This window comes from Ovis canadensis, chromosome 3 (assembly GCF_042477335.2).
Source record: "Ovis canadensis isolate MfBH-ARS-UI-01 breed Bighorn chromosome 3, ARS-UI_OviCan_v2, whole genome shotgun sequence".
NCBI classification, from domain to species: Eukaryota; Metazoa; Chordata; class Mammalia; order Artiodactyla; family Bovidae; genus Ovis; species Ovis canadensis.
The window spans coordinates 85,290,210-85,305,114 of record NC_091247.1 but is presented as its reverse complement, the minus strand read 5'-3'; the positions used below and the strand labels follow the sequence as shown (position 1 = coordinate 85,305,114).

The 14,905-nt window shown below is 35.1% G+C and overlaps 1 protein-coding gene across 2 annotated transcripts in view; it reads right to left on the bottom strand.

Moving 5' to 3' along the window:
* The window catches only part of SOS1 (SOS Ras/Rac guanine nucleotide exchange factor 1), a 129,568-nt gene that overhangs the window by 68,323 nt on the left and 46,340 nt on the right, over positions 1-14,905 (bottom strand). For both annotated transcript variants that reach the window (XM_069583495.2, XM_069583496.2), the window contains exons 2-5: positions 9,664-9,789; positions 4,315-4,446; positions 2,088-2,252; positions 353-562 (exon numbers count right to left, since the gene is read on the bottom strand). In XM_069583495.2, the coding sequence (XP_069439596.1) occupies positions 353-562; positions 2,088-2,252; positions 4,315-4,446; positions 9,664-9,789 (633 nt within the window). The remainder of the gene's footprint in view (positions 1-352; positions 563-2,087; positions 2,253-4,314; positions 4,447-9,663; positions 9,790-14,905) is intronic.

Genomic DNA, 14,905 nt, shown 5'->3' with positions numbered 1-14,905 from the left:
AGTCTAGCTTAGATTTTGTCTTTTAATTCCTGGTGTTTAATTTATCAAAACTGCTGTAGCAGGGGGAGGGGAGAGAGGCTCAACGGAGCAGATATACGTATAATTATGGCTGATTTGTATTGTTGTGCGGCAAAAACCAAAGTAACATTGTAAAGCAATTTTCCTCGAAATTAAAAAATTAATTAAAACTGTTGTAGCAACTTCATTTGTGATCACAGTCATGATAAATTAAACCCTGCACCGTTTTAAAAAATGGACAAACTAGCAGTCATGAACTATACAAATGCAATTTGAGTGGTCATGTAAAATTAACAACACATGCAATGATATACATTCACACAATGATACTTACATTAGCTGAAAACAATTTTGAATTGGAGACAAAGGGCTCTCTAAAAACTTTTATAATTAAATTAAGCTCCCTTATGTATTGTCGAATTTCTGCCATAAATGCTTTTACCAAATCGTAGTAAGTCTGCTCTCCTGAGGTGGAAGGCTCTTCATCAGTTAAAGATAATATATTTATATCTTCCACATCTTGATGAAACATATCCATCAATACCTGCATAGTCAGAGATATAAAACACTATAATAAAATATGAATCTACAGTCAAATTTGAAGTTAAACAAAATCTGTTATTTGAACAGAGTTCTTAAATGACAATAAACAGACACACAATAGCCTCTTCTTGGATATAATGCTACTGCTACCTCTACAGCTTCTCTAAGACAAAATTTTACATCTGGTATCACAAACTGCCTTCTCTAAGTTCTCTGCCAATACTGGTATCTATCTGTCTGTCTCTCTTGTTAATCTACTACTTCTCGTTTGTTTCCAAATCTTGTCTTGAATTTTTCTCTTAGTTTCCTCTGTTTCAAGCCCTTGGCATCACCATTTCATTCTAGGGCCTCACATAACTCATATTTGAATAACTCCCAGGTTTCTTGGTGATTGATCAAAGTAAGTCCCGTTTTTCTCCCCCAAGAAGTCTGCTACTCCTCCTCCTCCTCCTCTTGCTAAACCTCATCTTTTCCCTCCTGTGAACTTCTATCCCTATAACAATAAAATAAGATTTTACCTTGTATCACTTTATGCTTGTTTCACAAATATAAGTACCCTTTCATCAAATCTACAGCCTTATTTTATACATCTCTTGCATCTCTTCTCTGTGAGCTACATACATACTCAGAAATATTTTATCAGTTCATTTAAAAGTATCAAATATTTTATATTCATTTACTCTTTTAAAATACTTATTCATTAAAAAATAAAAAATTTGAAATCCTTCAGGTCTGGTGATTTTCACATTCTGAAAGAACAATAAACACTAAAATATATTTAGCTGGATTAGGTAATCAAAAAGACTATTTCAAATCAATAACAGAAAAAAGGGGATGAAATACTTTATTAAAAAATATTTTCTTTTCTGAAAGATCATATTTATTAAATAAAAATCCTGAGGTAGTGTAGTCCAATGACTTAGATCTGGAGTTCAAGTCTAGGCTTTGAAACGTCTCAGAAAATTCTGAACCAGTTTCTTTATCTCTGTGAACTTCAGTTTCCCTTTTATAAAATGTAGATAAGAATATCTACTGTAGAGGGATATCTTAGGGACCAAATGAGATAAGTCACATACATGCTCAACTTTCAATAAATGTTTGCTCTTAACCTTATCATAGTAAAACCATACTAGCAGTATCTAAAGAAAGTTAGGCACTGAAATACAATTATCAAGAGTTTAGTATTTGTACATTTTCAAAAATTGTTTTCAAATAAATCCATAATCTTCTAGTTCTTCCAATCCAAATAAAAACTTAAGAAGTTCACTAATAAGAGATGAATTACTGTTATTAACCCTACATGCAGCTATAGAAGAGAAAAGCTATATGACATATTTAAACACATTTTAGGACTCTATATATAAACTTCATTTAGATAAAGTGATATCTGGAGTTTTGGCTATTAGATTACTAAAAGTATAACCTAACAGACAATATACAATTTTATTCTGTCTGAGCAGTATGTTAGCACCCATTTAAGTCAGAAATAAAAATATAAGAATAGAACATATAGATCAGTATCTTACCTTATCAGCACACATTGCCACTTTAATATCTTGTTTTGTAATTTCATAATGCCGTATATTTCGCACATAATTCCCCACCAGCTTCAAAATGTCTGCGGAAATGTATTCTAATACTGCTACTATGTAAACAGAAACCTGGTGGTCAATTTTATAACCTAGGACCTCCTGAAAAATTAAAAGAAAAGAATGTTTAAAATTATTTACTGTAGATTTGACAAACTGATTTTAAAAAAATGTATACAGTTTAGCGTAACTTTTACCAAGGCCTGTGATTTTCAACAACATTTAATTATAAAGTGGCACATCTATGAATAATACACATATTGCTATTTGAAAATGTAAGGTAAGAAAAGGTAAGGCAAAATTATCTATGATCATGCAAAATACTTAAGAAGTACAGATAACTACAGAGATAATCCCTCAACTAGGAAGGGAAGCCCAAGTCTGTGGAAGGGGAAAATGCTCATTGTTATCTAATTCAGAATACCCGGAATTAATAATGACAAGTTTCTTTTCCTTTAATTGGTATCTGGGAATATCTACTATCCTTATACCTCTATCCTTCTCTTCCAAAGGAAACTGGACTTCCTAAAAACCTAGTGGTACATTCCTGGTATCTAATTTGTTTCTATGGAAAAAAAATTCCTAATGTGTCCTGCTAGACAACATTGGTTATTAAGGGCACATTAAATAGTACCACTATCCAGTTTTGAAGAGTATGGGCTTTTGTGGGCCTGATCAATTCGCATAGAAAAATAGATTCTATTTTCTAAACAATCCAGTTTAGAGAAAAACTTCAAAATAAGTTTATGTATTTTATAATAACCTTAAATGGAGTACAACATATAAAACTGACTATGTTGTTCACCTGACACTAATATAACATTATAAATCAACTGTAAGAGAATCATAAAGTGCAACAACCACTTAGTAATTTTTTGTAAGTTGCACTTAACATCCTCAGACCGGATGGTAAGATACAGGCAGATATTTCTGTTCAGACAATAAAGGACAAAACATAACTTTTTCATAGTCTTAATCATACAAGTGTCCAGCCAGACTTGAATTTCCTAACACTATCACTTAGAGTCCTGTGAACTTGGACAAAAAGTTACTTAACCACTTTCTGCTCCGTTACCTCATCTACAAAGTGGGGATGATAATAATTAACTCTGTTGAATAATAAAACTTAGACATGATATATAAAAGTATTAGCATTTTGCTTATATTATAGTAAAAAATTACTGACATCAGAAGTATTATTAAGGTTTTAATTATTCTAATACCCATATTTTTTATGTGAGAGCTAATCAATAATGTCATTAAATAAAATACAAATAATAACATTATTAAAGTTTCCAGCAGTTATTTTTTCTATTAGTTCTGGAGAGATTCAACTGACTGACTAGACTAATATAAATGACAAGTAAGACTAGATAGTAGGGCTTCCCTGGTAGCTCAGCAGGTTAAAATCCGCCTGTAATGCAGGAGACCCCAGTTTGATTCCTGGGTCAGGAAGATGCCCTGGAGAAGGGATTGGCTACCCACTCCAGTAGTTTTGGGCTTCCCTGGTGGCACAGACGGTAAAGAATCTGCCTGCAATGTGGGAGACCTGAGTTCGATCCCTGGGTTGGGAAGATCCTCTGGAGGAGGGCATGGCAACCCACTCCAATATTCCTGCTGGGAGAATCCCTATGGACAGAGGAGCCTGGCGGGCTACAGTACAGTCCATGGGGTTGCAAAGAGTTGGACATGACTGAGCGACTAAGCACGGCAAGACTAGATAGTATAGGTGATCTTTACGGAATTTTTGTTCAAAGATGACACATGGCCCAATGGAAATCTCACAGAGGTCCCTACACTTCTAATGATGTGAAGGATTAAAATCTGAAGGATTTATAGGGACAAGTATGTCTAGCCAATAGAAAAAGGAGTTTTGCAAACTCTTTGAGGTTCTGGTAACATCTGAGATCAACAAAATTCACAATTAAAACTTTCTTAGTCCTTTCAATTTGATGATTACTGTGAGTATGAAACTACTTTAAATCATGTTGCTGAACATATACTTTCCTATTATATCATCCCTCCCAATGACATAAACTCCTGGAAAAACTAAAATGAGAGAATGTCACTCTTCAGTTGAGTCTATTATCCATAAAATATGTGCTTGAAAATCATGGGTTTTATTTTGCTTTTAAGAGGCAAGAAGGTAGTATTTCAGCTTTACCTTTAACAAAGGATGGATTTTTTCTACTGGGAGAGATAAAGGGTTTCTTCGCTTCCTCTTTTCAATAGCCGATTGGGCATCAGCTATTGCCCACTTATCAATTGGATGAGGGAAACTTTTTTGAACACGTTCCTTGGAAAATAGGAAAATAAAAACTAAGCAACAAATATATTAAATAGTGTTCTTCACTTATAATTTACTTTTAAAAATCAAAGAATACCAAAAGCAGGTGTTTCACATGTGGTATAATTTATACTACAAACACACCTAAACTAAGAGACAACTATAACTGCCAAAGTACTAGTTTCTTAGTTAGGCAATTAAGAGTCTAAACGCTCCTTCTATTAACTGGGGGAAATCATATTCTGAATTTCTACTTCACCATGATAAAGCTGATAATAAGAATGAGCAGAAGCTATTTCAAACATTATTACATAAAATTTCAAGGAACAAGATCTAAGTTCAAAAAGCAAATATCTAAATTCAATTTTCATTTGTCCTTTCTTTCAACATCAATTATAATCTAAAATACCATTTTGCACTTGAAACTTTCAAGAATTGTTTTTCTTTATCCATCATGCAAAGAGGTACTAGATTTCAAAACTATTTGTAAAGCATGGAAATCAAGGTTTACATTAGTAACAGCCAACTTTAATACACTGTAGTTTTATCATTAGAGTTTCCATCTTCCACAGGTCATTAATTTTCATCGCGATACTTCATTTTAATGTCTAGCACTCATTCGGTTAGAATTTCCATTCAAAGTTAAAGAACTCATGTTAATGTAAAAACTGAATTTCCCAACTTTAGTAAATTAATATAATTCATTTCAAACAAAAGGTACTTTCAACCTCTGAAGTTCCTAAAATCCACTTTCAGGATATCATAATTACAACCAGTAGAGGTCACTATTACATAATTTTAACACATACTTTGAATTGTTCTATATTTAGCCAGTAATATGTAAAAATTATTAGGTAAAATTATAATAAATATAAATTGAAAGTCCTAGCAATTGCTATTGAAAAGATCACTATGTGATATTCTGTAGGAAAAAGGACACAGTAATTCCAGGACACGTTATGAACAAATTTATGAATTGAGAATAGTTTAACCTACTCAAGTTTAATAAATTTTCTCTTCATCTAAGGCAAAGTCAGCTGTCAAATGTAAGAAGCGATCATTTTAATTCTAATAAAAGAAATTACTGTAGTTAAAAATGGAGTTAACAAACTTTTTCAAATGTCTAGTTGAAAAGCTATTTGCTAGGAAATGGCAACCCACTCCAGTGTTCTTGCCTGGAGAATCCCAGGGACAGGGGAGCCTGGTGGGCTGCCGTCCATGAGGTCGCACAGAGTCGGACACGACTGAAGCGACTTAGCAGCAGCAGCAGCAGGATACTATAACCTATATAATAAAGGCAATACAAAGGCCCAAAATACTGGGGGAGTTTGGCGAGTGAAAAAGGAGTAATAAAGGAATGGGGAAAAGGGTGGAAAGGAACGTTCAAAACAAGAATTCTTTCCCTTTTTTCCAAGTCACTACTATACACTTGCTAATCCAAAAATTATGATTAAGAGATTCTGGACTAACTTTACCATAATTCTCAATTAAAAATTTCATATTGATGGGTTTAACCCATGGTTAACTGAATAGGTAGAGGTATAACCATGATTACAAACCCTAGAGCTCACTGGCAGACATGGGGGTGGGCAAACTTCAATGCATAGTAAGAAATAATAAATTCTTAATACACTGGAAAAGGAAATGGCAACCCACTCCAGTACTCTTGCCTAGAAAATCCCATGGACGGAGGAGCCTGGTGCAAGCTATTGTCCATTGGGTCGCAAAGAGGTGGACACGACTAAGCGACTTCACTTTCTTTCTTTAATACATTTTACATCACACCCTTGAAATAACATACATAGTAAATGGAAACGAAGTTTCTTAAAATAAAACTTTCTTTTACTATAGGCAATGCACTGATTTTTCCTATTCATTTATAAAAATTTATTTGGGCATAAGGGGTGATAACCGAGAGAGAGTGTATTTAGAATTGGTAGGTTGAGTTCAACAGAAGCTGAACTCAACCTACCAATTCTAAATACACTTAACATACATCTTTGAAAAAAAAAAAAAAAAACCATTGGTGGAATTACAGAGGCAAACAGTAGGCAGGGGTTGAGGTAGAAGAGAAAGAAAACGCAACCACAATCCCTTCTCATCTCAATTTTATCCACCTAATTCCAAGTTTATCTACTGTTTTGAGAAAGAAGGAGAAGGAAAGTCAGGAATGATAAAAGAGAAGGCAAGAAAGGGAAAATAATACTGATGAGGAAAACATTTTTAACTTATTTATTAGTATATCACTGGACTGTTTATTTGAGAAATATTACCAAAGGTTACGGGAAAGACTGATAGGGTCAAAAAGATACCTTGATTGCGAAAAAGGCCAGAATGAAAGAAATACTTTATCTCTTGTTGTGGAAAATTTAATTATAATTCCAGAGCAAAATAAAATTTCTTTTTACAATTATCTTATATAATTTAAGGTAAAGAAGCCCAAGAAGAAATGGTCAATAAAAGATCCATGAATTAAAGTCTATTACTCTGCCACTTTCAAGATTAACAGTTTTGGTTTAAATTGAGACTCTCCACTTTGACTAATATTTAGTGGCCTTGGGAAAAATAAAATATAAAGAACTAGGTTCACAATTCAGCTCTGTCTCTTATTAGCAGAACCTGTCTTTTCCTTCACATGATGAAGGTGTCTAGATAATCTTGAAGATTAATTCCAATACAAACGTTCTAGGCTCTATGAAAATTCCTATACATGCGCTTGAGTGCAAATAATCAGACCTGGAGGCACTTTTAAAGTGCTATTAATAAAGGCTTAGAATGTGTAAGAGAATTTTTTTTTCTGCCTAGAAAGGTAGAAAATAATGAGAAATCACTTTGGAAGTCTAAATGTGAGTGACAAACTTCTTAGAAACTACAAAGATTCTTTAGGAACGAAAGAAAATTGAAGAAAAAAAATGAAAGGAAAAGGAAAGCCAACTTTGAAAATTTAAGGATATAGTTCACAGGGTAAAAAGAAAAGTCTAAGATGAAGGAAAAAGAAATAAAAGGGATCCAAATTGGGAAAAAAGTATTGTCATTGTTTGGCAATGACATCATACTATACACAGAAAATCCTAAAGATGCTACCAGAAAACTACTGCAGTTTACCAATGAATTTGGTAAAGTTGCAGGGTACAAAATTAATACACAGAAAGCTGTTGCATTTCTATATACTAACGACAAAAGATCAGAAATAACAATTAAGGAAACAATCCCATTTATCACTGCATCAGAAAGAATAAAATACCTAGGAATAAACCTACTGAAGGAGGCAAAAGGCCTGTTATTTTGAAAACTGTAAGATGCTGACGAGAGAAACCAAAGAGGATACAAACAGATGGAAAGATATTCTGTGTTCTTGGATTGGAAGAATCAATACTGTCAAAAGATCATACAACCCAATGCAATCCCTATCAAATTACCAATGCAATTTTTCACAGAACTAGAACAAAAAAAATTTTTGTTACATAGTTACAGTCATCCAAAGGTAACGGTACTGCCACAAAAACAGAAATATAGATCAATGAATGAAGATAGAAAGGCCAGAGAGAGACCCACTCGCCTATGGTCAGTTAACCTATGACATCCTGCTTTTGGAACTGTGTTCCCTTACGAATCTTAAATTCTAACAACTTTGTCTCTGATCCCAATCTATTCTATTTCCATCAGGTATTCTAGTGTCATCAGTTCTCTGATCTTATTGGGAAATCCCTGTTCCCTCCATGTTTTTCCAATCTACCTGCCCCTCTCCTAACTGACAGAGTAGTTTACTGGAATGTATGCCCTAAAGTTTAGACTTTCTGGATTAGTCTTGGCTTCACTACTTACTAGCTATAACCATGGGCAACTTATTTAACCTCTCTATGCTTCAGTTTCCACATTAATTCATTCAACCTATATTTCCTGAGTGCCTTCTCTGCGCCAGACATTGTTCTGGGTACTGGGGATCTGGTAGTGAATAAGAATTTATATTCTGGACCTTATAATCTAATACAGGAAAAACAGTACCATCTTCATGGGTTTATTAAAAACTTTAAATGAAATATAAACACAGAAGTGTTTAGAGCAATATGATACTATAGCAAGCACTCAAAAATCAGCTGCTATTAAATTTCATCTTTTCCCTTATCCAATTTGATTCTCTGATGCTCTTTCCAGCTGAGCTTCCTATTGGATATAACTATGTATCAATCCCTAACCGCCTCAGGAGAATACAGCAGGGATATACCTCCTCCCCAGCCACTGTGTACCACAAAGTCATTATTACATTCTAGTGTGTTGTGTCCTGAAAAGGGTTGTAAAGCACTGCTATTACTTATTTCCACAACCCTCTTGCCCTACTGTTCTGTCATTGTATAGCCACGGTGAAACACCATTCAACTTAACTGTCTTTTTTGAGCCCACAAAAGGACCACAAAAGAAATGTCACAGAAATGCAAAGATTTGTACACTATACATTCAAGATCTTCAAAGTCAAATGACCTTACATCATTGCCAGAAAACTCCTTTTATATTTCCAGCTCTGTCTCCCATTTTCTATAGTTGGTACTTCAAACGTTCTTTCTTCTCTTCTCAAATCTGATTCCTTAAGAACTCAATTTAGCTGGCTCTTCTGAGAATCCAAACTCAAGCCTCAAAGTCTGTATTATTAGTTTGCCTTTTTTTTTTTTAATGGTTTCCCACATACCCTTTACTCACAGGACATCACATTATGTTATTGCCTATACATCTGCCTGTATCTCCATTAATCTACAAGCCATAAAAAGACAGGAGCCATGTCATATTTGTGACATCTTCCTTCCTAGAATTTTGATGTTTCCCTCCCTTCAATTGGTGGGGAGGGGTTCACTTCCTATCTAAAAATACACAGAGCACTGAAGATCAAAGGATTGGCTGAAATGCTTTTGAAATGATAGCTGACTTTAAGAAATAACAAGAAAAAAGAAACACTTGGATATATTCCACTCTTAAAGGTATATCTGTCATTCTAGCCTCAAGAAGTAGTATTTAGAGGTCAATAAAAGTTGACTTTAGATTAAAAGCAAATAATGGAATAGTTTGATTCAAAAACATATACAAGCTAGCACTCAATACAAAGTGGAAAGTAATCTAGTCATCATTTTAAAAATACCATATAGACGCTGTGTGGAACTAAAAAGCAAACATCTCCCCCCTTTATTGACATTACAATAAACACACATATTAGATATAAGGCAAAATTGATCATACCTCTACATCTGAAGCACTTCGGGGTTGAGCTTGGCATAGCATATTTAATAGTTGCAAAATTAATTCTTCAACATACTGAAGAGCATCATCACTAGACTCAAGAGTTGGATGAACCTGCCCCTGAACCTATAAACAAAAAGTAATTAAAGGTTTGTTTAATCTGATTAAATAAACAAAGCAAGTAATTTTTTCAAGTGCGGGGTTTGTATTCAAGAACACAGTCTGGCTTGCAAATACAGATTTGAATGTTATTACCCTAGCCTGAAATTGTTAACCTTTTTCCTAGTCACATGCACCATACATGCTTATTGACATGTTTCTAGAGATTCAGATACTTAATTACAAAATTTGAAAAATTTTTTCTTAAACTATGCCTATCCTTAGAGTGTGGGAATACTGAGAGGGAGGGAGAGGCTGAGCTAAACAATGTGGTTTACATGGTTTTTGCCAAGAACCAGTGGTGGTTAGAATACTGGCTCAGTACAGTGCTCGGGCAAAACTGACCTCCTATGTGTCCCTTGTTTACCTCTATCTTTCCTACCAAATCGTAACATTCAAGAGGCCTATATCTTTCTTTTTTTCACCAAAGTAACTCCAGCAACTAGCACTGTACAGGGCACATAACACAAGCTAATAAATGACTTGAATACAAAGTCACCCCATATCAAAGGACACAAAACAGGCACTTTTGACAATGAGAGACTGTCCATGCTTCAGGAAGATAACTTGGTGGTCACCTGTTCATAAATGCCCAGCACTCTTTACCTTCATTTTCCTCAACCATTTCTTTGAAGGCATCTGAGCCACCACTCTTCATAAAACTTAAATTTTCATAACCGGCAAGACAGTCTTTACTTGCATCCCTCTGTCACTCATTATAGGTCAAAACCACTCCCTACTTTTTAAAATGGAAGCAAAATAAAATTCAGAAAACAAACATGTTTCAAAAACGCTCAACTCTTCAAAGGATGGTAGAACTCTCACTGGATTAAAGTAGACAGTACTCACTAACCAAGAGCATTTAGTATGGTCTATCTTACTATATATACACTTCATTAGCTGAGGGCTTGACAGCTTCAGTGTATGGACAGATTTTTTTCTTTAATCAAGTGTACCATATAATGAATTTTTTAAACATATATTTGAAGTACACAGATATGTATACAAACATATATATGCACTTACACTTTTTAAAGAAAAATATTTTGGAAGTCGATAACATTATGACAATGTAAAACTGTGTGAAGGGGGCTACGTCAACTATAAATAATAATTTATTATTATTTTACGGGCAAAGAAACTGAGTCCCCAAAGGTGTAAATCATTTGCCCAAGAACTTTTTGTCATCTCTGGTATAGCAATTATCAACCTGACAATAACCGATCTGCTTACAGATCCCCCACCCGGTTAGATGACTGAATGCTTGTGCGGTTAAAATAATGGATGGAGCACAGACCAGAACCCAGATGTTTCTCAGCTTTCTATTCACCAGCCATAACATTCTGTGTATAGGCAACAAACTCGGTAAATGGATTCCTCTTCAACACTAAGCATGATTGTAAAAATCTTTTTGTAAAACAAAACACAAATGGAATTTTTGACAACAGTTTTACTTCTATACATAGAACTGCATGCCCTCATTAGTTTAAACTGTAGACACCCTTTACCTTCAAGGCTGACTTATCTTCCTTGAAAGGTGCACCCTAACACTACATGACAGGCTTTTTTTGGTGGTGTTGGGGAGGGAGGGGCTCGATTTTTCATTTTTTAAACTCTCTCTTCTTAACAGTGACACACAATCCCATTTGCTTCTTTTTGTTTTTTTTTTCATTTGTTTCTTATAGAGTTACATATTTTCCTTCACCCCTCGAATGTGGAGTCCATCCTTGTCTGTCTGCTCCCTCCTTCTGTTCTTTCCCCTAACTAATCTCATTTACTTCCAAATTTTTATCACCTACATGAAAAGTTAAAGCGTTAGTTGCTCAGTCATGTCTGACTCTTCGCAACCCCATGGACTGATGACTCCAAATCTGATTTTTCTCCTCAGTTTTAAACCCATACACCAAATTCTGGGCTAGATATCTGCACCTATCCTACCAAAATCTCAACTATGACATGGGGGATGGGGGAGAGGAACTTATTATAAAAGTTGAACAAGAAAACTATCTTACACATAGAATTATATCTCACAAATGAAAAACAACATAGACAGGCCCTAGTTTCACTAAGATAGTCCTGGAAAAGTCGCTATAATTGGGGTTACATTCCTATTCAAGGATCCAGCATCACATAAAATATACATTTATAAAACCATAGAATTTTAGAAGGGACTATAGATGTTATTTCACAATCCTTCTATAAACTGTGGAAAATTCTGAAACAGATGGGAATACCAGACCACCTGACCTGCCTCTTGAGAAACCTATATGCAGGTCAGGAAGCAAAACTTAGAACTGGACATTGAACAACAGACTGATTCCAAATAGGAAAAGGAGTACGTCAAGGCTGTATACTGTTACTCTGCTTATTTAACTTATATGCAGAGTATATCATGAGAAATGCTGCGCTGGAAGAAGCACAAGCTGGAATCAAGATTGCCGGGAGAAATATCAATAACCTCAGATATGCAGATGACACCACCCTTATGGCAGAAAGTGAAGAGGAACTAAAAAGCCTCCTGATGAAAGTGAAAGAGGAGAGTAAAAAAGTTGGCTTAAAGCTCAACATTCAGAAAATGAAGATCATGGCATCTGGTCCCATCACTTCATGGGAAATAGATGGGGAAACAGTGGAAACAGTGGCTGCCTTTATTTTTCTGGGCTCCAAAATCATTGCAGATGGTGATTGCAGCCATGAAATTAAAAGACGCTTACTCCTTGGAAGGAAAGTTATGACCACCCTAGACAGCATATTAAAAATCAGAGATATTACTTTGCCGACTAAGGTCCGTCTAGTCAAGGCTATGGTTTTTCCAGTGGTCATGTATGGATGTGAGAGTTGGACTGGGAAGAAAGCTCAGTGCCAAAGAACTGATGCTTTTGAACTGTGGTGTTGGAGAAGGCTCTTGAGAGTCCCTTGGACTGCAAGGAGATCCAACCAGTCCATTCTAAAGGAAATAGTCCTGGGTGTTCTTTGGAAGGAGAGTGATGCTAAAGCTGAAACTCCAATACTCTGGCCACCTCATGCGATGAGTTGACTCATTGGAAAAGACTCTGAGGCTGGGAGGGATTGGGGACAGGAGGAGAAGGGGATGACAGAGGATGAGATGGCTGGATGGCATCACTGACTGGATGGACATGAGTCTGAGTGAACTCCAGGAGTTGGTGATGGACATGGAGGCCTGGCGTGCTGCAACTCATGGGGCTGCAAAGAGTCGGACATGACTGCGTGACTGAACTGAACTGAGCTGAAGTGAAAAAGGAAACACCCACAACCTTGTAGCTAACAAGCAATGAATGCTGAACCTGGGCCTCCTGGTATCTAGGGCAAAGCTCTTTCCACTAAACCACAGACTGTCAAAGGTTTGAGGCATATGGGGAATGTCTAGTAGCTCCATCAGCATAAGGAATAGAATGTCCATGAAATGTATCTATTTATATAGCGGGCTTCTATATAAAACTCAGCTTTTAGTACGTAGTCATACTTTAAGTAACACCAGCATACCATAAATGTAAATGCAGCACTATGAATCTTATCATCTGAACAGGTAAAATCATCTTACCCACTCAAATTGGGTAAAATGATCTTCAATTACACAAAGGATCCCATGTATTATGTAATATTATAAATACACTAAAAATCTGACATAAAGCTAATTTGCTACAGGTTAAGAAATATTAAGATAAAAATATTTAATCAACAATAATTCTAAATAACTTTAAAAAATACCCAAGCCCTTTGAAAAAGTGATTTAGGTACCTCGAAACACATTTTAGAAAGTATTCAAGAAAATGTAAATCTATCAGATCACATTTTGAAAAATGTTGTTTTTAAAGAAGACCCTTGGAAATTATATAATTCTTCATTAATACAGCTCTATCTCTAGCTGCTCTTCAGTTTACACTTTACGCTGAAGCAACTCATACTATCTGCAGTTTGTGAAACATGGCATGCAGTTTTCACTCACACTGTTCTCCATGGCTATCATTCATTCTCTCGCCCTTCTGTTTACCTATTTGATTTTCAAAACCCAGATCTCATCTCATTTGGGAAGACTTCTTTGCTTCTTGTCTCTTTCTAAGGCAGTATTAATCTCACTCATTTAACTGATTTATTGAACCTATTAAATACCAGGCTGGATATATAGAGATTAATCAAAAAGTGCCCCGATCTATGGGCCTTATATTCTGCTCTGTGCTAATCCTTGTACTAAGTATCACACTTTTGTTACTGGGTTTGTCCTATTGAATTATAATTACTTGTTCCCTTGTAAATTTCCTCTACTGACGCTCCCATTAAGCAAGGCCTTGTTTATCTACTTATAGAATCATTTTCTCTTTGTTTTTCACACTAAACCTCTGACATTCAGGGAACACTCAAAGCCTCTGTGTTATAGGGGTGAAAGTAATAAAAATCTTTTTCTCAGAATTAAGAGTGAAAAGGGGTGGTAGTGAAGGCTACAGTCTGGTTGATTTCAGGAGCATAAACCTTGAAAGCAGAAATCATTCAACATAAAGGCAGTCAGAACTAAAATCAACATTTATTATGTAGAATCAATTCAACTGTATTTAGTTACTGTGTTGAAATGCTTATGTTAAAATAAAAAAACACCCCAGGTGATGATACTGCTTGTAATTCAGTCACATATAGTTAAAATATTAAGTTTGATACGTTGTATGATACATGAAATCTTAAAAATTAAAATTCAAGCAGTTTTATTCACCGATGGTTGAACTGAATTGAACTGAAAATCGCTCAGTTGAGTCCAACTCTTTGTGACCCCATGGACTATACAGTTCATTAAATTCTCCAGGCCAGAATACCGTAGTGGGTAGCCTTTCCCTTCTCCAGGGGATCTTCCCATTGATGGTTAAGAGTCAAATAAAACCTATCAGGTAAATAAACTGAAAAAAGGATTAGGCTTAAATAGAAAATAATGCACGATGTGAACTGTTCATCTAAATTTCTAGACATTAACCTTCATCACATCTTAAATCTGTCAAATTAGGATCATAAAGTTCATTTACACAAGAGACTAATAAATTATTTTAATTCCTTAAAAACAAAACAATACTTCAAAAGC